General features: G+C 38.6%; 1 protein-coding gene across 5 annotated transcripts in view; it reads right to left on the reverse strand.

Moving 5' to 3' along the window:
• Nucleotides 1–284: 284 nt before the first annotated feature.
• Nucleotides 285–27732, reverse strand: part of LOC121329799 (slit homolog 2 protein-like) — a 165007-nt gene continuing 137559 nt past the window's right edge. For 2 of the 5 annotated variants that reach the window (XM_041275643.1, XM_041275633.1), the window contains 17 exons: nt 25848–25916; nt 23921–23992; nt 23698–23769; nt 23312–23383; nt 22337–22500; nt 21369–21493; nt 21177–21274; nt 20390–20529; nt 19212–19238; nt 12955–13048; nt 12127–12264; nt 11709–11949; nt 11309–11439; nt 9884–10038; nt 8980–9268; nt 3369–3580; nt 285–1919 (listed from right to left, as the gene is read on the reverse strand). In XM_041275643.1, coding sequence (XP_041131577.1) covers nt 1678–1919; nt 3369–3580; nt 8980–9268; nt 9884–10038; nt 11309–11439; nt 11709–11949; nt 12127–12264; nt 12955–13048; nt 19212–19238; nt 20390–20529; nt 21177–21274; nt 21369–21493; nt 22337–22500; nt 23312–23383; nt 23698–23769; nt 23921–23992; nt 25848–25916 — 2341 coding nt within the window. In that variant the 3' untranslated portion in view covers nt 285–1677. Of the gene's footprint in view, nt 1920–2644; nt 2677–3368; nt 3581–8979; nt 9269–9883; nt 10039–11308; nt 11440–11708; nt 11950–12126; nt 12265–12954; nt 13049–19211; nt 19239–20389; nt 20530–21176; nt 21275–21368; nt 21494–22336; nt 22501–23311; nt 23384–23697; nt 23770–23920; nt 23993–25847; nt 25917–27732 lie in introns of all 5 variants that reach the window. The other 3 variants (XM_041275661.1, XM_041275651.1, XM_041275672.1) reach the window with 2 other exon arrangements.

The raw sequence follows: 27732 nt of genomic DNA on the forward strand, positions 1-27732 counted from the left end.
TTCTAATTTTAAAACAAGGACACAATAGAGAAACATAACTGAAGTAAATAACCTGTTTAATTTACAAACATCAGTAGCAGTACTGATATTAATCCAGGTAAGACAAAGCACACTGCATTAAACATAAACATCTAACTTTTCTTTTCTCATAAAAACTCAAGTTAACAAATCTTTGTTATACAGTGTGCTCTTTTTTAGGGTAGGAAGAGCACCTTCCACTACATATTATCATTCAACTCTACATTACAAATTTAGCAGCAACATGTTAACATTGGAAACAGGGATAACAAAGTAGTTTTATTTAGAAAAAAGTCACAGTTTTTCTTAGCATCATTTGTTAGAAAGGTAAAAGGCAAAACGTATTTGTAAAAAGAGGTCTATTATCTAGGGTAATGTCCTAAACACCACTCTGTAAAATATGTAGGGCAAAGTTACCTCTATACAGTTATAATCTATTATAAAGACCTGTGTTTCTGGTACAGTACAAATTATCAGGCGATTTGACAAAAATATACAATGTTTTGTTGCACTCAACACCTTTAGGCTAAAATGTTAACTTAGGTTTGGTAACATAAAACAACACCAGTGGTCAAATATAGAGCAAGAGAAAACATTTAAAAAAACATACATTTTACCCTAATAGGACATGCTATGTTAGTTCATCTATCCCCCAACACATCCTGATTTGTTTTCAGGCTTTTTAAACAATACAAAATATCAGGACAAATATAAATTAAACTGTAGTATAAGGGAAGATCTACCTGTTAGGTAAAGGTATTCTTTGATACAATAAATACTTGTCAGTGATATTTTGAATACTGTGCAGTTTGAAAAGAAATAATAATAATAAAAAACCACAAAAACATATTTTTATTCAAATTACTAATTCATACATCTATAATCAATATGTCTTAATAACCCCCCCCCCCCCCCCCCCCCTTTCGCATTAATATTTATATTACAAAATAATTAATACTGGAAACAAGGCTTGCTAAATACTAACTTTGTTTCTGCTATTGTACCACTGACATGAGCAAGTAAAACTTGAGGTGAATTTAATGCACATTTACATTGAACTTTCCATTATACTGTAGTTTATGCCCTTCTGTAGATCAGAATTTAAAAAGAACATGACTTGTATTTCAACACAAAGTTTCTCAGGCACTGTCTTCCTTTGGGTTTCAGTAAGCTCGTCGCTTGTCCACACATGGAAGCTTTCGTTATCATTAGAATATCATCTTCATCATATTAATATGACACGGTAAAGACTGGGCTTGTGTTGTCGATCTCACTGCTTTTCTGTCACTGCGGTTGTATTCATTTTTGAATTTTACATTTTATAAGGCTCCAAATGTTTCTGTCTATCGTTATACAGTAACAGTGAGTAATGCCAATTGTTATCTTTGTTTCTTCAGCTCTGAAAGACATATACAGTCAATTCCTCTTCGAAGAAAAAAAAAAATTACAAAAAACGAAATCCCAGATACTGGCTTGTACAGAAGAAAATAGTCAACTCCATTATTTCCTTTCCTCTCTTGGTAATAAAAAATATGTCTGTTCTGTATTTTACAATATAATTCAACAATTCCACTATGGAAGCATTAATTAGTCCACTGCCACAAGGTACTTAAAATGTAATTTTAAAAAAGGGGACACATAACAAAAAAAGAGAAGAATTTATGAAGGACATTTTGTACAGCCACACTTCACGATTTTTTCAACTTCCTCGACAAATGAAGAGCCATCAGTGCATTCGAAGGTGTATTTCCGTCGCTTGCTCCTCAGTGGCCCACAGCACTGTCCATTGGAGCACCCGCCACGGCATTCTAGCCGGGAAACCTTTTTGGTTGTCTGACAAGCTGCGTAGCCTTGTTGCTTCTGATAGTTATCTCGGACTCGTTCCCCTTGACAAAAGATTTCTGAAAGAAAAAAAAGGATGGTGGATCAAGACAGCAATTTACACTTATGCTGCAGATGGTAGGATTGTCATCTCAGGGTTGAGCACTTCTAGTAAAGTCTGGTGACAAGTGGTGATGGGATTTCAGTGCTGACATAATAAACACTATAGTATACTGGGGCATGCAAACATGGGTACAAATCAATCTACTGTGTAATATTCAAACACTATTATAATTGAGTGAAACCTAAGACACGTTATAGGTCAGGTACCTCCATTTGTATACAGCAATGGCTGAATTCAAGTGAAATGATTACCTCTGAACAGCACAAAAAGTAAAACCAAAGTAATTACCATGTAACAACTGAGATAATGCTGTCACGTGACACATGCCCGCAATGTTTGTTATGGACAAGTTTGTAAATGATACACATACAGAAAAATGTAGCTGCAATGTGCCTTTAGAAGCCTATATCTCAAAAATGTATACTGCTTTGTTTTTGTTGTATGTTTTGACTGTTTTATGTTTCTTTATCTTTTAATACCACATATGGCATGCCACAACACATGGACAACAGCGACAAGGGAAGATACAAGTTGGAAAAAGAGGTCAAGACCATTTTGTTTCTCAATGCAAAAAATAAAAGTATTGTTCTTAAAAATGAAAAAAAAGAATGAAAAAGTTGAATGAGGAAGAAAAGGATAAGAGAGAGTAGAGGTCCTTTATCCTTTTTCAGTGGCTCTCACCTGTCTCGGGTGCTGGGAATGGCCAGTTGAGGCTGAGTACAGTTTGTGATAAAAAAATAGGAGCAAAATCATTGGATTTGACGTCACAGTTGGAGAAGAAAAGGTACAGTGAAAAAAATAGTAATAGAGTGTATAACCAATTAAAAAAAAAAAAAATCTTGTTCTAAAGCTATGTAAAATCGAGAATACAGTATCCTCTTGTTATTTTTCTATATGATTTTAGTGATGGGCTCACACACTCATGTACAATGTACTGTCAATATGGCCTAAACATTTACTAAATTGAAATAATGGAGCCGCATTGTAGTACCCTAACCAGATTGTAAAACACGGTTGAATAATTTAATGATCTAAGTCACAACAGATCCTAACACAGCTTCCTCAAAACCTCCTCGTAGACTTTCCACGTAGCTTTGTATAGTTTTTAGTCATGTAAATGGGGAGTCAACAACTATCAAATCATCAGATTCGAAGGGGCAGCTGCAAGATCTGCTGCTGTTAGGTCATTAAAATAGACTCTAGATTGTTAAATAAAAGCTGCAGTGCATTTTGAGGACATCTTGTTTAGAAACATGTGTAACAAACCTATTAGGACTTTGTATCATTTGATCTGGCTCAGCCAAATTACACTCTTTCCAAATGACAGTTGAGCAAAAAGAATACAGTAAGAAATATTTCCCTGCAACTGAAATAAAAAAGTACAGCCATTAAGTTCTTGTTTTACCTCTGTCACAGCCGTCTCCTGTGAATCCACTGTTACACTCACAGTATGGCTTGCCCAGGCCTGACAACCTGCATTTTCCATGTTTGCACTTTATGGACTGGCAGGGGTTAAATATTTCCTCCTCTTCATCACAGAGAACTGCCCCGTATCCCTGCTGACACTCACAACTGTATGAAAATGCATTCATGGGCACGCATGTGCCGTGAACACATCTAGAGAAAGAAACAAGGGATTTTTATTATATAGCAAAGCAATTACTACTTTCAAAAAAGATCTTGATTGATACTTTGGTCTGTTCTTGAATTTTAGATTTCATCATTTATTTTTGGATCGCTGCATGAGTCATATATTATTCTGCAAGGTATTCATCCCAGATTACTCTTGCATTGTTAAAAGAACCTTCCTTGTGTATATTACAGTTCACGAGCCGTGAGCTGGGGGGTAGAGATAGGGCAAAAGAAGCAGAAGGGAGCGGTAAGTAGGACAGAGTGCCGGCTAGAAAGGACCGGACCTAGGATAGAAGAGCAGGCAAGGCCCACTCTAGTAGCAGACCAGTGAAGCTGGACATGGAAGCTAGGATAGAAGGTGGTCACTGACTGAGGGCGGCGATGCCGACACGAGCCCAGGGGCGAAGGACCCAGCAACCGAAGACAGGACACAGAAAGTGATCATTGACTGAGGGCGGCGATGCCGACACAAGCCCAGGGGCGAAGGACCCAGCAACCGAAGACAGGATACAGAAAGTGGTCACTGACTGAGGGCGGTGATGCCGACACGAGCCCAGGGCCGAAGGACCTAGCAACCAAAAACACATATGAGGGTTAATACTCGCAGAGCCGCCCCTCAGAGGAAGACGGTCCCGGAAGACGAGACATGAAATGAGATAGAGAGGGAGAGGTACCCAGCGTCTGAGACTTCTGCAAAGGGGCGCTCGTTAGACCCCCAATTGGCAGAGACTTCACGCTGCCTGGGACCTGAGACAAGAACAAGGCATAGAGGTTAGTATGGGACTCGAGCATGCGTAGCTATGTCCCGAACTGAGACAGAGTATAGAACAGCCTTGAGTGAGGCAAGATAAGCGCAGGAGCTGCAAAAGAACAGTGTGTGGCCGGGGTCCACTCTGACTCACACGGTGAGAACCCCCCTGAAGGTCAAGGGAGGCTGAAGCCTGCCCTGAGGTCGGGGAAGTAATGATCACTTGCACCCCAAAAGGATGGACCCCCGGCACCTCACCAAATCTCCCACACCGTGAGACAAACAAAAGAGAGCACATGCCAGCACATAACATAAACAAAAGACTAGAAGGACAAACGGGACAAACAGGATGATGGTTAGTAAATTTAGTAGGATATGACTATGTGTATACCTGCTGCTCAGTGGAGAGGAAAAAAACCCTTGAAGCTAATTAGGGGAAAACCTCTACTGGCTCCGGCAGACAGGTAGCCCCCACTTCAGGCATACTAGCAATTTTGGAATGGGCTGCAACTATGTCGGAGGGAGATGATTGAACATAAGAATTCACTGCAGAAGAGGACCAGAGCCCCACGGTCTTGATCAGGCTCTGATTGATGCTGGCCCTTTCAGCAGAGGTGGCTGCACCGATACGGAATAAATGGGGTGAATAAGAGGAGGGAGGCCTGTCCTGGAGAGGAGGGTGGAGAGGTGGGTTCAGCACCAGAGACAAGTGACAATAGATCGGGAACAATCGATGAATAGAGGGTCCAGGGGGGGGCAGGGGTTCCTGCATGAGAGATATCTTGACATTGCTGAAAAAGGGCAGATAGCAGACTTGGTCCTTGAAAGCTGAATGAACTGACCGTGCCGGAGTTGGTCTGTCTTTGAAGTGCGCAGCCTAATAAGAAAATAGGAGTTGAAAATAGAAGAGAGGTCACATAAATGAATACCCACCGAGGGGAAGCAAGAAGCTGAGGGAACTGTGAATTCGGAGCTTCTGAGAAAGCCAAAGAAAGCTGTGAGGCAGATGGTCTCCATGAGTAGATCCTCGTAGGGGGTGAAGCAGCCTTTCCGAAGAGTAGTGCTGATTCTAGCATTTCTAGAAGGAGCAGCAACTATATCAGGGAAGGATGAATGAATTTAGGAATCCACCGCAGAGGAGGACCAGTTCCCCCACATTCGAGATCAGGCTGGGGGGAAGGGGAGAGTCGAGAAGGGAGGCTTGCTCTGGAGGAGAGGGTGGAGAGGAGGGAGGTCTGCTCGGAGGAGAGGGTGGAGTCGAGGAGTGAGGCCTGCTCGGAGGCAAGGGTGGAGAGGAGGTAGCCATGCAAGGAGGCGAGGAGGGAGGCCTGCTCTGGAGGAGAGGGTGGAGAGGAGGGAGGCCTGCTCGGAGGAGAGGGTAGAGTCGAGGAGTGAGGCCTGCTCGGAGGCGAGGGTGGAGAGGAGGGAGCCATGCAAGGAGGCGAGGAGGGAGGCCTGCTCTGGAGGAGAGAGTGGAGAAGAGGGAGGCCTGCTCGGAGGCGCGGGTGGAGTTGAGGAGGGAGGCCTACTCACGAGGCGAGAGTGGAGAGGAAGGAGGCCTGCTTGGAGGCAAGGGTGGAGGAATGGAGGGAGGTCTGCTTGAGGCGAGGCGAGTGATGATAGGAGTGAAATGAACAGATGATCTGAGGAGGGGTGGGGGGGGTTCCTACTGTGGAGATACCTTGAAAAGGGAGATAGGGAACTTGATACTTGACGTGTGAGTGGACCGACCGCGCTGAATTGATCCGTCTTGAGGTATGCAGCCAAGTGATGCAGTAAGCATGGAAGGTGGCCGAGAGGCAGCTGATCTCCAGGTTTTGATTGAAGGGCTATGACTATTCAAATCTGGGTGCAAAGGATTGAAGACACTGAGCAGGCTGTAGAATAGGAGCTCTTGAACAAGGTGGAGGGCTGCAGACATGTAATGCTGAGCAGACTGAAGGGGGTTACTGAGAGTAGATTTCAGTCAAATAGCATCTGGAGAAGCTGAGGATTCTGGATGGGGGTTGTGGAATCAAATGGGACCAACTGACTGAACTTGGATACCGAAAGTAGAGGCAGAAGGAGAGCTGGAACTGAGGGCTAAGGTGGCAGCTGGACTGAACGAACATGAATCGGCTACTGGGGAAGCACGGCGCCTTTGCACCCCATGTTCTAGAAATGAGGGCAAAGATGAGATGCCGCCTTTCTACGTGTTAGTTAATACAGGATCGATCAGCGGTTTGCTACTATCATGTCTGCTTGAAATGGAAAAGGTAAACTCACATTCAGAGATTTGGGTTTCGCAATGCCAGTTATTTTCTTAATAGTGGAAATCCTTAACTCATAATCAAGACAGATTTCCAGTCTCGTACCACGTCTCAAACCAAGTACTAATGCTGTAACATTTGGGAGGAATAGGATTGCTGAAGTGCCCCGTATTTTGATTAGATGGAGATTAGCGTTAGCCTTGATTGAGGGAATGCTGCTACGATCTGCGTATTGGAGGAAGGCTGGGGCATTGTTGGCTCTGGAGAAGTGCAGCTGCAGACTTAAACAGTAAATTAGAGCGACTTTGCAGCTGCAGTAGTGAACTGATCTGAAGAGGGAGTGGAGATCTGCTGTAGTGAGGAGCAGTTAACAGTAGAGGGTGGGATCTGCTGAACAGAGCAGAGGTCTGAGGAAGAAAACAACTGTAGTACTGTCAGTAGTGTGCAGAGGCTCAGCTATGAGAGCAGAGATCTGCTGAAGCACAGATCTGCAATAGAGAATGGAGGACTACCATCGGTAGAGTGCGGTGGTCTGCTGCAGAGAGTAAGGATTTGCTGAATGCAGTAGATATTGGTCTTTCAGTGTTAAGGCCGATTTAGATGGAGCCAGAGATGGGGCTGCTTTTGGGCAGAGATGAAGATTGCAGAGATCTGAGACTGCTGCAGAACCAGAGAGGATGAAGAATATGTTGCTCCGAGGCATCTGCAAAACCTATTGATTGGTCGGGAGCAGTTTATTGTCTATTGGGGGTAGGAGGACATTGACTGGAACATTGATAAATCGTAGGACATGGTTCCATGACTGACTAGAGGCTCGCGTTGATGAAATGATGACTTTGATGAAGCTGGTCGGATTGGAGGAGCAGCGCCAGATGAGGAAACACGAATAAGTCACAGGAATGGATGCGTGATGCAGGAAAGCAGGACGGTACTAAGATGGCAGATACTGAGAATCTCGAAAACAGCTGAGTAAGGTTGCTTCATGACCAGGTCCTTGAAGAGGGGAACTGTTGAAATTGGAGAACGTCAGTTGCTACAAAAGGTTGAGGAGGAGGGGGTCTCGTGTAAATCCCTCGGAATGACAACAAACTGCAGAAATGTATAGAAAATCTGGAGCGTGTGAGCTTCACAGTGATAGCAAACCAGCTTAGAGACTGTATAAAATTTGTGGTGTTATACTGCCATCTAGCGGTTATGATTAGAATTAACCATTGGCTTGAGTGAAGCCGGGTAGAATTTGGTTATTGTGATTAAAATCTTTGTCAATGTAGAACAATAATTGCGTATTCTTTTAGATTTGAATATCTTCGTTACATGTTTTAGGACAGTTAATGGTGTATATGAATACATTAACACAGTATTTAGATGTCACAATTCGGCGAGTTGAACGAGCCCTCGCAGGTTATAAAAGCGCAGCAGCAAGCAAGCCAGAAAATTGCAGTACTGAGGTACGGAGCTCGCAGTGCCGATGAAGCTGCCTGGTCACCATGGTTACTTACCACTCCCCGCAGTCACGCAATGAGGGCATTGTCGTGGTAGCCACGGACTGAGAAGCGCTGGTGGAAAAGTTGCAAAACAACAGTGTTGTTGGACATTGTTGTGACGAGTTGAAAGCACAAGCCGCCACACGGCAAAACGGAGCACGAAACTCAATGGACAGGTCCCTAAAACGTTGAACGTAGCCAATAGAAATCCAGGGCAGGATCCCATGAAGGAACAGTAATTTTGCTGGCTCTGGGAGCGGAGGAGGGGCGCTTGATTGCAAGCGAAGAGTAAAGGAATGTTCAGCTGACAGATCTTTATGGTGGATTAAATAGAGGAGCTATGACAAGGCAAACGCTGACGACGGGAATGTCGATGTCTTGTTGAAGGAGCTTTAGAGATTTTAGTGGAGGGCCAGTTTGTCTAATGAAGACGCGGACGAGATGAGAAATGAAGCTGCGGTGTGAACGGTGCTGTTGCTGGGCTGGAGGCTGGAAAGAGCAGGAAAGACTAACGCTGGAGCTCCTGCAGCCGAATGGAGAAGCTGAATGATGAGAAGCAGCACCGGAGCAGGTAGGAAAATATTTGATAATATCTTGGGAGCGCTGCGCAGAGAATTGACCTCCAGTGAAAGGCAACGAAGTGTAGATTAGCGGTGAAGCACGAAAAGACGGCGTCTGAGCATTTGCTACAAAAATGAAATGCTAGACAGCAAAGGTGCAAGTGATCAGGGCTTAAATAGAAAATAGGTACTAATTGACAGGAAATTGGAAGCCCCCTGCTGCACGCCTCCTGAACTACGCAAGCTAACATTTAAATAATAATGATAAATACAACAAAATAAAGAAAGAAAATGACACATGACTGCTATACAAAGCACTTTAGAAAACAACAATAAGACATACTTATTTCCCACACAGGGGTCGTTGGTTTGTTGATCACACAGTTGTCCAGTCCACCCTCCTTCACAGTCGCAGGTAAAGCTGGACTGGCCTGTCGCATGGCAGGTCCCATGCATGCACACCTGCTTCTGGCATGGTTCGCAGCCTGGCAGGATTCCCACTTGCAGCGGGGCTTCGTTGAAGTCCTGCAGCTCGTTGTTGATGTACAAGTTGCGGATGCACCCGTGGAAACTTGTACCATTCTGCCCAGGACCCTGCCGCAGTGCTGCCACATTGGTTGTGACAGGCATGCCTAGATGAGGAAAAGAAAACATTGTTCTCTGAACCTTCCCAAAGAGATTCATTTTAGAAGATGTCTGTGCTGAAAAGCATATTAAAAACTGATTGGGTAACACTAAACATCGACACAGGAGTCCTTTTTCTTATTGAAAATCTGTTGAGAAAATTGATCAAGGTGCATTCATTTCCCTTCCCATTGCATCTTTCCAATTTGTAACACACCAGAGTATATCTATCGACAAATAAACTAATAAAAGAAATCAACCCAACACAGTGCACAAAAAATAGTTTTCAGTTATCAGGTCTTTCACACCTGGGGTAAATTAAACTATGAAATTAAAATTGAACATCATGCCAGCGTCTTTATGTATATGAAAAGGCAAATTTTCGATGGACGTATGCTTTTTCCATGTTTCTTTTGTGTCTAGTGCTCCTGTTAAAGCCCACTGCAGTATGACACATTCTACATAGCAAGAAGTCTCAATAAGTCCTCTCTAGAGTCTCCACCCAGCATGTGTGAGGTAACAGTGGTGCTGTTGCCAAATTCCTGTCATCTTAGAATTGTTCATCGGTTTGCTTTAACAGAATAACAACAGTGCCTGGGTGGGAGTTTCTGAGCGAGTCTTACCTCCTACGTAGAGCGGCGAGTCAATGCTCAGCGTTGACTGCTTAGCCAGGTTCGTAATGCTTTTAGGGTTTCCGCCGTCAACGGAGAGAGAAAGCGTTTCGTCAATGGCCAGCAGCTCCACAACATGGAAGTTCCCATCATTTATTGTTTCCATACTAAAAATGTGAAATTATTATTTTTTAAAAAATTAAAAAAAATTTCGATACTTACAACTGCATGGATTTGTTTAGTTTTCAGGGTGTAGTTGTTCAAAGTACAAAATGACAATATCTTTTGACTAAGTTTTTGAGAACAAAGAACGATTAGTCAGAAAACAGTAAAGACAATAAGATGACATCAAAGCATATATCTGTTACCATGGAAACAACACATACATGCGATTGTTGAGATTTCAAACAAGATTAAAAAAAATAAATAAAAAAATAGATGCCAAATGTCATGCAACTGTAAAACAGTGCTAACTAACATGACTCTTTCTTCTGCGAAGAAAAAAACAATAACCATTCTGTAAAATTCACCAGAAAGCATTTTGGGCATACTGTGGTTTAAATGCTTTATATTATAGCCTACAAGTGAAGCTATCTGATAACTTTATTTTGTCATTAGTTCATCAATAACTTGAAAATGTTCCCAAATGTCCTAGACTGAGGGCAATCTGAAGGGTGTATAAATGTACAAAATAACAGAAATACCAACAGCTAATTTAGCACATCGTTAATTGAAAGTAAATATACTTCACAAAGCTGATATATTAAGGTTATTTGGATGGGATTGCCAAGTTAGTGAACACAGCAGATCATTAAAACTGTGCCTTTAAAAATGAAAAACAGTCTTGGGGGGGAAGTGGGGGGGGGGGGGTTTACTCTTTTAAACAGCAGTAAATGAGCTAGGAGCTGACAGCTATTGTACAAAAAAAAACCTGCAACTTAATGTCAAGTGATGCCAGGAATTCTAAATCAGCCTTGTTATCCAGGCACAAAGCTTCAGTGGACCAGTGCTTTGTATTTAATGTGTGCCTATAATCTGAAAAAAAAAGAATTCCTACAAGCTTCTTTTAAAAAAATAACAAATCTAATCCTGAAATATTTTGTAACAAACTTTTCATTTGGCATGGCTGATGGATAATCTCCTTAAACAGACAATCATGGATCAGGGTTAGTTTGGGTTTTTTTGTACATTGCACGTATTTAGTGCTTGAGGATTTTGCTACGTGACACAGCCTGTACTCTTTTCAGTGTCAATGCTGAATGTTATAATTTGGACAGTATTCCAGTAAGCTTCTTGGGCTGCTGGCTCCCAATGAGGGGCAAACCCGAGAATGCTTGGGTTGAAAAGAAGCTTCGGAAAGTGCTTAGCAAGGAAAAGTGAGGAACATAAATAACACAATGGATGACATAACCACACACGCAATGGAAGATTCATGACCTGTAAATAGCCGAGGATGGATAAGAGCCGGTATCGTAGCTGACACGCACTCGTCCCCGGTACAGTTCCACGGCAACGTGGTCTTTGTCACCTTTATACAGCAAAATCCCGTTGTCTTCATCAGTAGCAATCTAATGCACAAAAGATAAAAAGTGGCCACATAAAACGTTATTGCAGATATTTATTTTCAACTTTAACAGTAGTTTGCAAAATAGCAATTAACTATGTCATTAGTGAATAAATCTGTACCACTTACAACAACTCATTTCAACTATAACTTAACCCAGTCACTAAATTATTTACAGCCAGACCAACATGTGTAAATGGGCATGTCACTAAGGTAATGATCGTCCTTCTGTTCTTAGTTGGGAGAAAGGTTGTGCTGTAGGGAGTTCTTTACCTGTAGGGTGATATTTGCCTCAGGGTGGATCTTAGGTGAGGGGATCTGCAGGTAGGACTCTCTGTTCACAAAGCTCACACTGACCAGTTTTTCGCACTTCTCTCCCTGGTATCCTGGCAGGCACTGGCACACTGGTTCTGTATCTCTCATAATGCACTCTGCCGCATTCTGGCACTCAAAATTATCACAAGGGCTTGTGCGAGGCAAAACCATTGGTGGTGAAAACTCACAAAACAAGCCACTGTACATAAAAACAAAAAAGAGTATATAGTAAAGATTTGACAATAATCACAATATTTATAATAATGATGATGATTAATGATCTTTAAAATTACTACACGCCAGACTGTAAAAGCCTTGGCATCGTCATGCACGTCTAAAAGGCATGCTCATCTATATCTCAATAAGTAAAACCTACCTGTACCCATCAGTGCATACACAGGTATATCCATTTATGGCATCGATGCACTGGGCTCCATTTTTACACTTATTTTCATGGCAGTCATCATAATCAATGTCACACTGGTCACCAACATACCCGGGTGTGCACTCACATCTGTAATAACAGAAAGAAAACCTGTTATCACAAAGGAAGCCCTAATACCTGTGCAGTTTGTAGCATCCACACCAAAATAGTTTCTCCAAAGGATTCATGAACTGTCATGCTCTTTCAACACTTCTCCTATCATGCATGCTAATTCAATAATGACTATATTATTATTTAATTAAAAGTATCTTGCGTGGAGCAGCTTAAAATAAGGCTCCAACACTGGGTTAGTTCTAATTACAGTTTGCAAATGAATAGAATAAATCCCTTTTTAATTAACAATGGCTATTTTTATCCTGCAAATCTTTTCAAATCCGCTAGTCCACTTGACTGTTAGGACCGTTGCTGAAAACAGTCCAAACAAAATAATTTAATTTAGTTTTCAAATCTTTAAAAACATTTTCTTTCTGAAACTACTGTAATACCACCAGCGAAAAACAGATCTAAAAATGAAAAGTGCTGCACATGGACAGACCACAAAACAACAGCATGGAGCTGTCAAAAGTTACTGTTTCAAAAATCAGCAGCATCTGCTTTTTTCACTCCCAGTGTAACAAATGAGTTGAAAGGATTAGAAAATAACTCTCATAAGGGAATATTACACAAATAATATGTATGTTACCTTTGCTTGCTTTTGTCCTTGAAATAACATACTAACATATTTCATCGTTAGAGGGCCAGTGAACTCTTTTTACTCACTTGTATCCCTTGGGTGTCACAACACACTTGGAGTCATGCTTACAGGGGTTCAGTTCTGGGGCACAGAAATCCAGCTTTTCCTCACACAGCTCGCCTGAAAAACAAATTGGGACACAAACTTTTACTGAGGGACAAAATATCATTTGAACTCTGCAATGGATCTACTGCGTGCAGAAAAGTAACATGCCTATTTTGAACATTATCATCAAGAAACCAACTAACACATAATCATCCAGTTGTGTCAATTGTAATGCATATGTCCTTTCCCATTAGACTGTGTCATGGAGCCTTTAATGAAATCACAGAATACATTTTTCAGAAAGGAAATATCCATCAATGATTGGAATTGACCATTTTTTTATTGCATTTGACAGAGCCATGCCCACGAAGGAATGTGATATAGATTTTGGCCCACGGCCTTGTCCATTGGAGCTCTTTATCTGCCCCATCAGCTGGCTGAACTTTAATGAAATGATGATTGATTGATGACAGCTACAGCCAGCAGGCTGGACAAGTGGCACTCTGTTGGAGGCAGAGGCAAGGATCTGTAGGCGATAGTGCTACTTATAGGGTTAGTTTGATTACGTATGTGATTAGAGGGAGGATCCTCCTTTCAGAAACACAACATAGTTTCCAATGAGTGTATGCTTTTGAACTAACTGCCATTGGTATTGATGCCAAAGTCTTTCATAAACTCTATGCACATTGCATTGCATAGAGCGCCTATCCTTTTTTAAATAATGATACAATGCCTTGTAGGGTTTAAAATGACATTGCCTTCCAAGGCTAAAACAAACAATTCTGTCTTCCCAAAGTTTCTGAAAGATGCCAGATGCATGCCTCAGGACACCGTAAATCAATACAAGATTTTGTGCAATTACACACAAGGCACTAAATTATGAATCTTTAATACCAGTCACAATCTCCTGTCCCTTTAGGCAGAACTGTGATGAATGGCTTAATGCCTAGTCATGTGCACCCTGGGAAGAAAACAGTACAGTCATGTAGACAACCAATACTTTGCCACTGATGAATAAGCAGGGTCCGTGGTAACCTATATATTTTTTTTCAATAATGTAACGGTATAACTTGCTGTCCTGGGCGTTGGGCAATATGAATTGCACACTCCTGAATGGCACATGATATTGCAACGGGGTGGAGGCTGGCAGAGTACCAATTGCCCTGCCACTGGCAATAATTGTCATAATCATTAAATCACAGTTCAGCCAGCTCAGAAGGAGGGGGGGGGGGGTACATGACCCAGAAGCCAAGCGCCCTGCTGCTGGCAATAACTGTCATAACTAAGGCCCTGTGAAAATTGTGATCGTCACTATATGCAATCTAAATTAAAATACTACACACCGTAAACAAGAAAATGGATGTCTCTAAAAGGTCAAACAATGTGTCTGCAGCAGATCATGTAAAGCAGTATCCAGCAGTTGTTTTACACAGCGATGGAGGTAAACTCTTCTGTGTCCTGCAATGTTACTGTAGTTCACTATCGAAACTCATCAGTTGACAGGAATTTAGATTCAAGTATTCACCGAAAGAGAAAGGCTGAAATTCAGAAAAGACTGGCAAAGAAACAAAAATGATGACTTCCATCTTCCAAAAGCATACTTATTAAATTTTGACCTGACAGAGGCGTTTGTTTGCGCAAATATTACTTTTGAAAAATTGGACAACCAAAAATTACAGAAATTCTTCAGACAGAGTGTAGCAAATGGTGGAGTGATTCCTTCATCTGCCCAGCTGAGACATGAACACTTACCTAAAGTTGCCAAGTTATCACAAGCAGGAGATTAAGGAATTGGTAAAACAGTCGCTTGTCAGTGGTCACATTGACGAGTCGACACGTACACATGATCAGTATGGGTTACACATTGCATTTGTTTTGCAAGACCTAAATGGTGAACATGCATCTGACGTACTAGAACTGAAAGCTGTCCTGTAGATACACTTTACCTACAGGCTGTTAATTACAACACCGTTTCACAAGCTATTGTAAAGTGCTTGAATAACTTTGATGTTAATGTTGACATATAGTCTGTACAAACAATTTATTTTATATTTCCGTGCACATTCCACGAAAATTACCTGTGAAACTGCCATGAATATTAAAGAAAATTTCTGCGATTTTCACAGGGCCTTAGTCATAATCATTAGATCACAGACTGCCACTATTACTGCTGCTGGCAATAACTTTTATTAATCAATAACCATTACACCACAGTGAGTCAGTACATGGGCCTGGGGATGTGGCTCAGAGTGCCACTCGTCCTGCCCACTGGCAATAGCTGTCATCAAGCAATAATTATTTATCCCTGTGAGCCAGCACACAGGACAGCTTTGGAGCTCTAATGGAGAAGGCCACGGAACAAAAAGTATATTACGTTTCTCTTGGTCCTTCTGTCAAACGCAATAAAGAATCAGTCAAACCAATCTTTGGTGGGTATCTCCTTTCTGAATCAATACAAAAAACATGTCCCCTGGCATTATGTTAATTAGCTTATGCATCTTATTGCTTCTCCATTGTTTTTGTTCAATACATTGTTTTGAACTGTGTCCTTTCTACTGGCTCTTTAATTACAGCTTGGCAATAAGGATGCATCAGCTTTTGTAGAGCTGGAAGAATGCAAACTAATAAAAAAAGGTGCACATTGTTGTTAAACTGTAAAACATCCACGGTCCAGTGAGCATAACTAACACTAGAACCGCCACTGTTAAAATTTAAATTACTCTGCGTGTGCTAAAGATCCGCAGTGGTCTGCTCTTGACTTTTCCTTAATACTTTTTTTAATACTCCAAAAAAGTTATAAGCACTTCTACCTAGAACCGTCAAAAGTAGTCATTTTGATGGCTTGTTGCAATACATGCTTCTATTGTTAATATAACCTAAAATATGCTATTTTTTATATGTATACAAGTCAGTTTGTTATCTCTACCCCCGCTGAGTTTACAGCAGTATGTACTTGAATAGAATATTTCTCTTGACATCTGGATATTTGTTATCCAAATATCTATTGTAATCCTAGCAATTCCTTGGAGTACTGCCGCCTGGCTGTCTATGTGAGCATATATAGTCTGCTCTCTTATAATATTACTATTACAAGAATTTTTCGAGAAATCTTATTATTTTTGTGTTTTGATTCGAGAGCAATTACAGTTATATTTGCCTTGGCATCAGAAATTTTGAACGACTTCACTGAAAACAGCGTTTCCTGTTTCAAGCTAAACATAAACATTACATGGACAAGCAGCTGTTTCCAACAAAAGCACTTTGTCGCTTGACAAACAAACCTGTCAAATTTGGGATCAAGTTTTGGCTGGCAGCGGACTCTACCCCTACTTGTGCAAAGATGAAACTTTCACAGCTGGATGAGACAGGGTGACAATGTGTTAGGCTGATGTAACCATGCTTAGGAAAAGGGATAAATGTTACTATATATATATATATATATATATATATATATATATATATATATATATATATATATATGTTATTTTTTTTATTTCATTGTAATTAGCAAAACAGTAGAAAAAAAAAAAAAAACAGCCTGGTTGGGACAGTAAACCAAGCAAGAAGAGTTTCCACCATCTGCGCAAAACGTAGTACTCAGTGAAAGCAATCACCGGTGTCCAGTTGCTGTATTTTATAATGTATTGGACATGGCAGCCATAAATTCCTTCGTTTTGTACAATGAATGCAGCGAGGAAAATATGGGTAGGAGAGATCTCTTATGATTAAGGCCCTGTGAAAATCGCGAAAATTTTCTTTAAAATGCATGGCAATGTCAAGTATCGTATTTCGTAGAAAGTGAACGGAAATATAAAATAAATTACATGTACAGATTACTTCTTTTAAAAAAAAAAAAAAAACAGCACATAGATAAATGCACTGACATCAAAATTAACATCAAAGTTACTCAAGCACTTTACAATAGCTTGTGAAACAGTGTTGTAATTCACAGCCTGTACGTAAAGTGTATCTGCAAAGAAAGCTTGTTCAACATTACGTCTTGCAAAACAAATAAAATGTATACCCCATACTGATATTGTGTATGTGTCGACTTGTCAGTGTGACCACTGACAAGCAACATTGTTTTACCAATTCCATAATCTCCTGCTTGTGATAACCCGGCAACTTTAGGTAAGTGTTCATGTCTCAGCTGGGCAGATGAAGGAATCACTCCACCATTTGCTACACTCTGTCTGAAGAACTTCCGTAACTTTTGGTTGTCCAATTTTTCAAAAGGGATATTCGTGCAAACAAACGCCTCTGTCAGGTCAAAATTTAATGAGTGGACTTTTGGATTTTTTTCTGTTTCTCTGCAAGTAAATTTTTTTCTGTTTCTCAGCTGTGGATTTCCGCCTTTCTCTTTTCGGTCAATCTAAATGCCTGTCAACAGAACGATTCTCGGTAGTGATCTGCAGTAATGTTGCAGAACATACAGAACAAGAGCTTACCTCCTGATGCATACTGCTTTACCTGATCTGCAGCAGACACATTTTTAGACTTTCTAGAGACATCCATTTTCTTGTTTACAGTGTGTAGTATTTTAATTTAGATTGCATATAGTGACACAACATAATCAATGCACAGCACTATGTGCATGGTGAATGTTACATGCAGGCACATAGCAGAGCTGTACAGTTTCGTTAATGTGATTTTTTTTTTTGTATGAAATACAAATAATTATGAAATTATTTTTATTTCTTAAGAATATTGTAAAAATCGCAGTCTTGGGCTAATTTCACAATTTCCGCACAGCCAGCGATTTTCACAGGGCCTTGCTTATGATGCTAGCCACGGAGCTTTGGCAGAAACATTTTGATCAGAAAATTGCAAAGCGGCAGGGAAACGGATCTCAACCTGGATACAGTGCACATCAAGTGACACACGCAACAGAAAACAATGCCAGGTAACTAAATGCACTAAAAATAAAACATCTGATATCTGTGCCCAGTGTGAAAGAGCAGTATGTGGTAAATGCACACAAGTTGATAAGCGTTACATCTGTGGATTGTGCTAATATTGGGACTATTTTGAAGTATGTTTCCCTGATTGTGCATTCCCGCTACACAATGGGTACTGAGTTGTTTTTTTTTGTTATTTTTTATAAATAATTATTTAGATTTTACAATGGTGTACGCGGCCTACATATAACCAGTTTGCAGCTGGTTACACAATATTTTCTATTGAAATGTTAATTTTATTATAGTTTTTTTTTCATTTTTTAAAGTCGTGCTGTGCAGTAGGCTAATGTGAAAAAAAAGTATTTTATGTTATTTTGTAAATAATTTCATATGTACACATAGCAGTTTACACAATATCGTCTTTTGAAATATTTATTTTATTAGTTTTTTATATTTTACGTCATGCATTATATACGCTAATTTAGAAAAATGAAGACTTTTATGTTTATTTTTTCATTTAAATACGGTGTTTCTGCTATGCAAATGTTAGCTATGATGTTCATAAATAAAACTTTTGAGTGATAGTTTGTGTTTCATTTTCATATCGAAGCTGATTAAAATTTACCCGTCAAAATGACTACTGTTGGCGGCTCTAGGGAGCAGCATAAACCCGGCAGTTTTACTGCTAAACAACTCAAAACATCTCTATGACTGAATTCTGAACACAAACTAATTTTAGCGTTTTGCATTAATAAACTAATTTATTACAAAGTATGAGTTGCCACACACAATATCAACCTTTGTGATTTTCAGTTAGAAACTGTCTTGTTTAATACCATAAATATATCTTTTTTTGTTGGGTGAATGCCTTCTTGCTGCATTAAAAAGTGTTTTTTTTTTTTTGGTTTTTTTGCTGCATTTTGAATTTTGAACCAAGTCAATAAAAGGTTTTGGCTTCTCAACCAAGTTAACCGAAGAGTTGATACAAAGCACTATAGTCTTTTTTTTGTTGTTGTTTGATTTTTTGGACAATATTGTTAAAACGTTATTTTGAAAGTAATAATAATAATAATAATAATAATAATAATAATAATAATAATAATAATAATGTTGTGTTAGTTGAATAAAGTTAATGAATACGCTGGATTTATGTTGGAACTGTATTGCTTCCATTCTTGCACCCCTCGTGTATCTAGCAAACCATGTTGCCATGATTCTATTTCTGTACACTGAGCAATGTCTATGATGGACTCTGAAAACCATGCTGCCTAACTGCAGGAATGAAGCAGGAGAAGGAGAAAGACACAGAATCACATAAAGATAAAGTAACTTCAACTAACCTTTTTCCACCTCATTCAGGTTAGCAGCTTGCAGTGACAAAAGCAGAATAGACAAGACTTTTTACATTGTAAAACAAAAGCAGAGCACTAAGACAGTAGCTAGAAGCAGACAGCAAAAGCAAAGCAGACATTATACTTCTACTGTAACAAAGACTGTAACATGGAAAGCTGGGTCAGATGCCACCATATGCAACCTGATTACAAAAAAAATAAAATAGTTTGATTCCCTGCTGTAGTAAGAAGTTTAGTTTCTAAAGAAATCCTTAGCCAAGTCTTTGCAATAACTTTGGAATGATGTGAAGGCACTTCCAGTAAAAATGACTGAATACAAAATAAAATAGTACCAAATAAATTCAGATTAAAATGGAACAACTAAAGTGTTTATTTTCCATGGACTGAAACAATCTTGGATGCTAACAGCGTGTTGTTATGAAACATTCCTGATAATGACTAGCTGAATAGTTAACAGCCACAGATTCGCTATCTAGTAGTTATTCATGGAATCTTGCAGATTGCTCTGCTGTTTCCACATGACTGAACGTTAAATGATAAGCAATTCTGCTTGTCTGGATTAGTCCCTTTTAACACTGACAATATGTAGTGAAAATAACACACTGTTCAGTATAATACAACTTATTATGTAACACTAAAGTATTGCCTTTGACTTTGAGCTTTTAGAATCTCTATTGTCCCAGCAGATCTTGTCTCACCTGTCTATGGGATGTTTGTTACGAACATGTCTGCTGGTAAAGAAACAACAGCACTGTGTTCAGAATCACTGCTTAAAGGGTTGCTATGGAGAATATGAAGTTGTCAAACTTGGATTTCAAGAGGCCACTGTCTACAGTTAAGGTTACAAGGATTAACTTGCATCTGAGAAGCTGTCACTATCTGAAAAGCGTTCAGGTAGAATTTCATATGTACTCTGTTGAGGTCATTACTTGCTGATAAGTTAAACTGACATGTCAATGTAGTCCAATTGGAAACAAATATACCTCACTTGCACAACAGCTGGGTTTACAATGTTGTTATACTTGTGTGTTTTCGTCAATCAAATTAGTTTTTTGTTAAAAATAACCAAACAGGTTTTTTTTTTTATTTTTTTTTTTAAATATACTGTATATATAAGAACTTGTGTTTTGGCTATTTATAGGAATATAACAAAACTCTTCATTTACCTGTGTATTCAGCTGGGCAGTGACAGGTGTAGTTATTGATACCATCCACACAGGTAGAGTTGTTTTCACAATCATTATCCTCACAGTCATCAATGTTAATCTCACAAGCCTCTCCTTCAAATCCATCTACACATGTGCACCTGGAAAAATAAAGCATACACCTTTTGCAATGTGTGACTGTTTTACCCTATTTTATTACTCATTCAGAAAAAATAGTTTTTTGTTTTTCCTGTATGAGTAATGATGAAAACAGCAGCACTACATATTTTACACTGGAGGTTATACAGCTGATTAATCTTTCGACAGAAAGTTCTTGATAATTCCTTAATGAAGTGCAGGGACAAAGACTTTCCCATTTCATGTACCACCTAGTATGCTTGATAAGAAGATGACCAGTCTCTGTGGAATTATTTAGGTGATTTCAGAGAGTGCTTTGTTTTATTAATTTATTATTATTATTTATTATTAATATTCTCTGATTAACTAATACCAGATTTAAAGTGCTCACAGCGTGTTTAGGTGCAGGGCTGTGCAAGCATGGCATTGCTCACATTCCTGGCGCTGAAGTGTGACAGAAACCAAATGGACCTGGTTATTGTATGCTCTCGCTTATTTAAGGAAACATAGTTGTCCTACCTCTGTCTCAAACTTAATTAAAGGTTCACTCCGTATTTAAATGGACTGTAATAACTGAAATTAGCAAGGTAAATTTAGAGTAAGGTAAAATTAAATCAGACAAATCCACTTCACAGCAGAAAAGCACATAGTTGGGTAAATGTTTATATACCAGAAACCCTCTTCCTCTCCCTCCTTCAGCTGGCAAGTTCCTCTATTTTGACATGGGTTACTGATACAGGCATGAATGGGAACATCACAATCTTTCCCCTGTTAAAAGTAAAACAAACATACTCCTTAAATAAAAATAATATAAAAAAAGTACAGATAAAGCCATATTAAAACATAAGGCACAGGAGTATACCTTAAATCCATATGGACATGTACACCTGTAGAAGTCTAACGGATCATTGTTGCAGGTGCCATCATTTTTGCAGGGGTTTGACATACAAGGATTACACTTGGCAAGAATGTTTACATCAACAGGCCCTATAAAAACAAATAAGCACACAGATCATAATTATAAATTGTCAAACACCTTGATGGCAACACATGTTTCAATAGATAACGATACAAGGTAAGGGACACCCAAAGGAAAAGACAGAATGAAAGGCAAATTACTGTTCAGAAGACTGCCACACATATCAGTGATTAAGGTTTAGGGGCAAACATCAAAAGAAGAACATGCTCATCTTCTGTAGTCTTATTGGGCGAAAGTTAAGAGAGTTCAGTGTGACTCAGAAGGAAACCGTTTCTACTTTACCTCTCCTCAGAAAACCGCAAGGCCCTGGAATGTCTACAGGCAGATTTGTGAAAAGTTAAAAGCGTAAAGATTACATGTTTGAGAGAACATGCAAGAAATGACTAGATATAAAATAGATTAAAAATTGATTTCTGTAAATAGTGTTAACAAGAAAAAGAACTGGTAGCAGTGCACAACTGTGTAAAAATAAAATTTTCTAGGCAAAAAATAACAACGAGTGTTGCTGTTAACATTTTGACATGAGATAAGGTTAATGAAAAAAACACATCTCGTGATAAAAGATTGTAATAAATTTGTATTTGCTGTTTTTAATCAACTATGATGGTTTATTTATACTCTGCTGTCAATGGTAGATGTTGACACAGTATTCATTTTGACAGCATCTGTCAAGATTTCCCCAAATATGTAGACCTAATAAATCCCAACTGTGGCTACAAATTGCTGAAGCACAATATAGATTATCAACAAAATGTCAACATCAAGCTCAAGTCTGAAATGTTGTTGTTCCTGTAATGGATTCATAAAAAAGGAATCTCTCGTAATGTTTAGTGGTGTTTGGTGTACTGTACCTTCACAGCTGAACTTCTTGGACGGAGTAGTGAGAAGCAATTTATCTGTCATTTCGCCAGGGCCGGTACAGCGGGCAATACCGGGCTCTTTGTACCCTGATTTTACCCAGTCTGAGAGCCACTGCATGTTACAGTCACAGTATAGTGGATTGGCACCAAGAGCACTGTAATCACAAAATAGCCCTACTGTTATGAAATGAACATGTTTTTATGAGCTACTGTGTTACAAAGCTTGATGTATATGTACGAAAAATACTTTGCTTTAAAACATACGCTAGTTCAAGGAGTGCCGTGCAGTTGATGTATTTTCCTTTCATAGACTCTTTACAGAGTCAATATTATACGAAACTGAATATAAATGGTAAATTAAAGTAACATGACATATTAGATGGTCTATTTGATGGACTTAATGTCAGCCAAAATGTACATGCTGATACTACCTAATCAAAGAAAATCTATTCAAAGAACTTCTGCCTGCTTGCATTACTTCCCATCAAACACACTGTAGCTACTATGAAACGCATTCATTGGGCAATTTATTGTTATAGTGTGTGATTAAGGTGAGCATTAACAATCTCTATTAAAATGACACAGTTTCTTCTTTTCTTCTCAGTGCAGTCTGCTACTGCAATCAGTCGAATGCCTTTCAACATAATATTTAAGAGACTGTATTGTACAGCTTCTATCATGTTCCTTCTCAATAAAGAAGAGGCCACATGTAAAGGCATTGCACTTTCAAGTCGAAATCCAAAACCACTTTTCCTTTCCAGCTATCAATTTCTATTACTTTTGGGAAGATAATTTGACAGCGTTAGTTGGCCTCACTCAGTGCGTACCACCACTCTGTCACCCTGGCTGACTGACTAGGAAAAGCCCCCTTGGGGCAAGAAGACTTTGAAAAATGCATCCAGACACCAAAATACCCCTGTGCTCCTCCTAAAGCACGGGAAGGTTCGCTCTGGCTTGAATACTTACAGATGTGACAGTGAGGAGAGATCGTGGAAGGCTCCCCCAGGGATCACAGAGATGTCATTGCCGTGCAGGGACCTGCAAGGGAAATGCAGCACAAGATCAAATCAAGTCTCAAAAATAAATGAGGTAAGACATCTCTTTTAAAAAGCATCCTGCTACTAGAATGGCAACGAAATACACAATTCAGTTGCTCTTTACCTTTATATTAGTCTTGCTGTTGTTTTCCCCTGAGGCTTCCTTTAACCAATACAATATAAATGTAATGACAGTATGTCTTCGATAGAGGTTAAAGACACATATAGGGGGCAGTAATCTAGTAGTAACAAGCTACAGAATAAGGCCATCTTAATAAGCATTGAATTACGCAGAGAGAAAAAAAGAGTACTCACAATAATCTAAGTGATTTCAAGCCATCAAACGCCTTCACAGGTATACATCTCAGTCGGTTGTAACTCAGAATTCTGGAAGAAGATAGATCACACTTATTTACTGATAAAAGGGTAGCACGGATTGCAAGAACAACAACATTTAGTGCTAGAGTGGTAGAACTATATTTGTGTTTGTTTGAAGTTAATGTAAGATCAATACAATTAATGTGAAGGTGAGACTCACAGTGTAAGAAGTTCAGTCATGTTGCTGAAGCTTTGGTTGGACAAAGTGCTGATGTAGTTGTTACTCAAATCGCTGAAAAAAAACCCCAAAAAAACAAGTTCAGTTAAAATTTAACCCAAAGCGCATTTCCTTTCCTGTATTCAGAGTGAGATAGCAAGTATGATAAACTGCTTAAAAATAAATACACCCAAACAAATACACACCACCTATCAAAACAGTATTAATCATTCTCTCTTTGGGTATTCTGGTGCAATCAACCACGTGAACCCTCTAAGAATATAGTTATATTGAGCAATACAGCTAGCAGGTAATTTAACTTAAATATTTGTGTTGTGCTGAACAGCAGTTTACTTGTAAACGGTACCTGTTGTTACCATACATACATTCCATTCCCTTCAAATGTGTAAGCCCCAAATAAAAATAACCTCTGGAAAGTAGAATGGAAAAAGTAGGGTTTGTGTATTATCATGGTGCTGAAGAGTTGTAGAGTTGTATTCTATATACAGTATACTAGATTAAAGAATAAATAGCAGGGTTCTAAAAAAACTAATGCTATACTTCCCCATGTGTTGCTACAACTGTTTAAACAATGTACATGTCATTTTTCTTTTTATTGTTAACATCCTGACGAATTTGTACACTTATAAAACTTAAGGTCTGTTTCAAAGATCTTTTCAAAATGGCCGCTCTAGTCCACTGGGGCTTGAGATCTGCCCTCTAAGTCACAGTTGTTGTTAAATGTAAATGTCATCTCTACAATGCATTCTGTTTCGTCTTCATTTTACCTATTTTAATACTGTTATATATATACAGTATATAAAAAAAATGAAAGGCAGATTGTATAGTGGGACCCCAACCTTCACCCCCAAAAAACTTTTCATAATCATACAGTAGCCCCTCGCTAAACCAGACATGTTTGTCCGACATAAGGAGGCGCTGGGTTTAACAACAATACAATAAAAAATCACACACACATAAATTTACAGTTCTCAATGTATTTTAAATGTATAAATCACTGCGCTGAAACAACACTAATGTGTTTTGGGTGTACAATGCGAGTAAAAGAGTATTTGAAATTGAAACTAAATGATTTTACGCTTTTTTATTTTATTTTAATTATTACTGTTTTTAACTTGGTCTATTAGCCTAGACAATAAACACGATCACGGTCCTATACAGATGCTCAGAATGAGCTGGAGGGGTTAGCAGCACATATGTGCAGTCCATTGCTTCCAACACTCTGGGAAAACCAGAAATGTGACAGATTTGTAAGTACACCTTGACTTTAGTGAAAATTAGTTACTTGGGTCTTCGTCTCTGGCCACACACGAGAAAAAGCGGATTGGGAAATGCCAGCAACAAATCATTACAATATTTTTGATCCCTCATTTGTACTATCTCCACCCTTTTTTTTTTTGCGAATTTCTGCAGGAACGCCCAGAATTACATATTCATTTAAGGCTGAAGCGAAAATAAGAACTGTGACTGCAAAGCACTCGTTAAAATGATGCTAACAGTTTTGCGTTGGTTTAGTATATTTCACGCTACACTTCCGACTGGTTTGCATGTGGTTTGCATGATTGCGACAGACGCAACGCTTTTGTACATCTACCCCTTTATATTTTCTGGAACCCTGCTATTTAGTCTTAAGGTCTCTAATTAAACAAAGTGGGACACTGTGATATAAACTCTTGCAAATATATCAGATTATCAATTGCTGTGTTTTTTCATGATTTTAATTAAATCCACTCACATTTATTTTTATTAAAAAAAAAACAACAACACACACATATATATATATATATATCCATGTCTTTCCCTCAAGGGTTTTCCAGTGCAAAAAATGGATGGATTTAAGCAATAATTTCTAAATGTAATGAGTTGAAACTAAATGGATGCCACATTTCACCAGTAAAAAACCACATACATGAGTGCTAGGTGCTTGTAATTAGAGAGTTCTTTTGGAGCCTGGGTGAACTGATTTCCATCCAAATACCTGAAACAAAATAGAAACTCTGGTTATTTTAAAATTAAGGAAATTCCACAATTCACGCACAGTAAATTGATATTTTCTAGAACCAAAATAAACAATACCATATACTGTATATTTCATAAAACTAAATAACCATTTCAAAAGAACTTAATAGGGGTAATTACTCTACCTTTTTTATTTCCTATTTTCTACTGCAACATGCTACAGTAAGAACAGAATAACTCAAGTAATCAAAAGAAAAACAGCAGTGATTATACATTTGGAAAATAAAATGTGCTTGCAAAATTACATTGTTAAATGGCATATTTTACATAATGCTAAAACTGTTTAAAGTTACAATTAACTATAAATTATTTCAGGAGGAAAAATCAATTGTCACAAAGCTTTTGTCAATGGCCCTTAAGTACTAGATCTGTCACGGAATTTAAGTGAGTGATCAGCCTTTTAAACAAAGACAAATTAATACAAATTGCAAATAAAGATCAAAACTATCAAGACAGGGAAGGAGGTATATAATAAAGTTTTATGATTGGATACTGCACATTTGTGTAGTGGCGGCGAAAGTTTTTTACAACTGGGGGGGGGTGCAAAACTCCCTCACTGATATTTTTAGTGTTCCCATTGAAACACTATTTGATATTAAAAATAATTAATGCCCTATCTAAAAAAAAAAAAAGCAGCTCAATTGCAACCAAAGCCTTAATTATGTCAGTCAAAAATGTCATACAAACTATATTTCATTTTTTTATATATACATAAACAATTCATTTTGACATTTTGAGGATGCAGGATGCACTGCCTCCTTGCCCTCCAAACATTTTCATTTACTTACTGTTTCAGTGCAGATTGGGCGATGTAATCTCTACTTGGAAATGAACCTCCAGACTATTGAAATAATGCACTTTTTCAAAGATAGTTTTTTTAAAGGCTTGATTGATATCTCGTTAAGTAATTAATTATTACACACAGTCTGAAAGTGTATGTTTCAGAAGTGCTGTTTAAAACTCAGCATACGCTAATACATTGGTTACTTTAACCTTAACCTACAGCTTTTCAAAGCTTTACATCTGTGTACAAAGATAAGGATATTAGGATTCAGGCTATGCATGATTGGGATCAAGCCTCCAGTTGATTAGAATAACCTTATTTCACCTCTTTTCTGTTTCTCTCAAACAATGATTCAGTGCCGTCAGACAATCAGCTTACAGCCTGATGGTAGATGTAGAGTTGGACAATAATTATATTTTCATTTAACGATTATCGGCTGTAAATTATCACAATATCATGATTATTGGCTGAATAAATAAAATATGTAAAATCTCTTGGAACTGATCATATTTAAAGCTACATATATACTTGAGCAACATGAAAGTGACTTGTAGAAGCAGTTGAGTTTAGAAGAAATAGACAGTTTTCAAAGACAAGCACTTTTAATAAAAGTTATGAAACAATGGTTGGTTACAAGAAAGCAAAAATAATACAATCAAATGTGTTTGTTTTGGTAGCTTTTCAAAATATAGGCTAAAAAAAAAGTGTGTTAAAAAAAATGTTTTCCAGTTTCTACAAATACCAAATTGTGTTTTATAAATATCAGCTGTTGAACACTTTGAGCACAGAGTCGATTACAATGCTCAACAGCCTGAAATTTCAGACGGTGCTTGAAAGCAAAAAGTGTTTATTTATGATAAAGATCTAATTGAGCTATACGTCTAGAAGATAAAAACAAATTTAGACTAAGTTTCAATGTAATTTATATAAAAAAAAATGCTACAGTATTTGTTGTACTTGTGTCTGTAGTTTAAAGAACAGACAAATTAAG

The sequence above is a fragment of the Polyodon spathula genome, chromosome 2 (assembly GCF_017654505.1).
Source record: "Polyodon spathula isolate WHYD16114869_AA chromosome 2, ASM1765450v1, whole genome shotgun sequence".
Lineage (NCBI taxonomy): Eukaryota > Metazoa > Chordata > Actinopteri > Acipenseriformes > Polyodontidae > Polyodon > Polyodon spathula.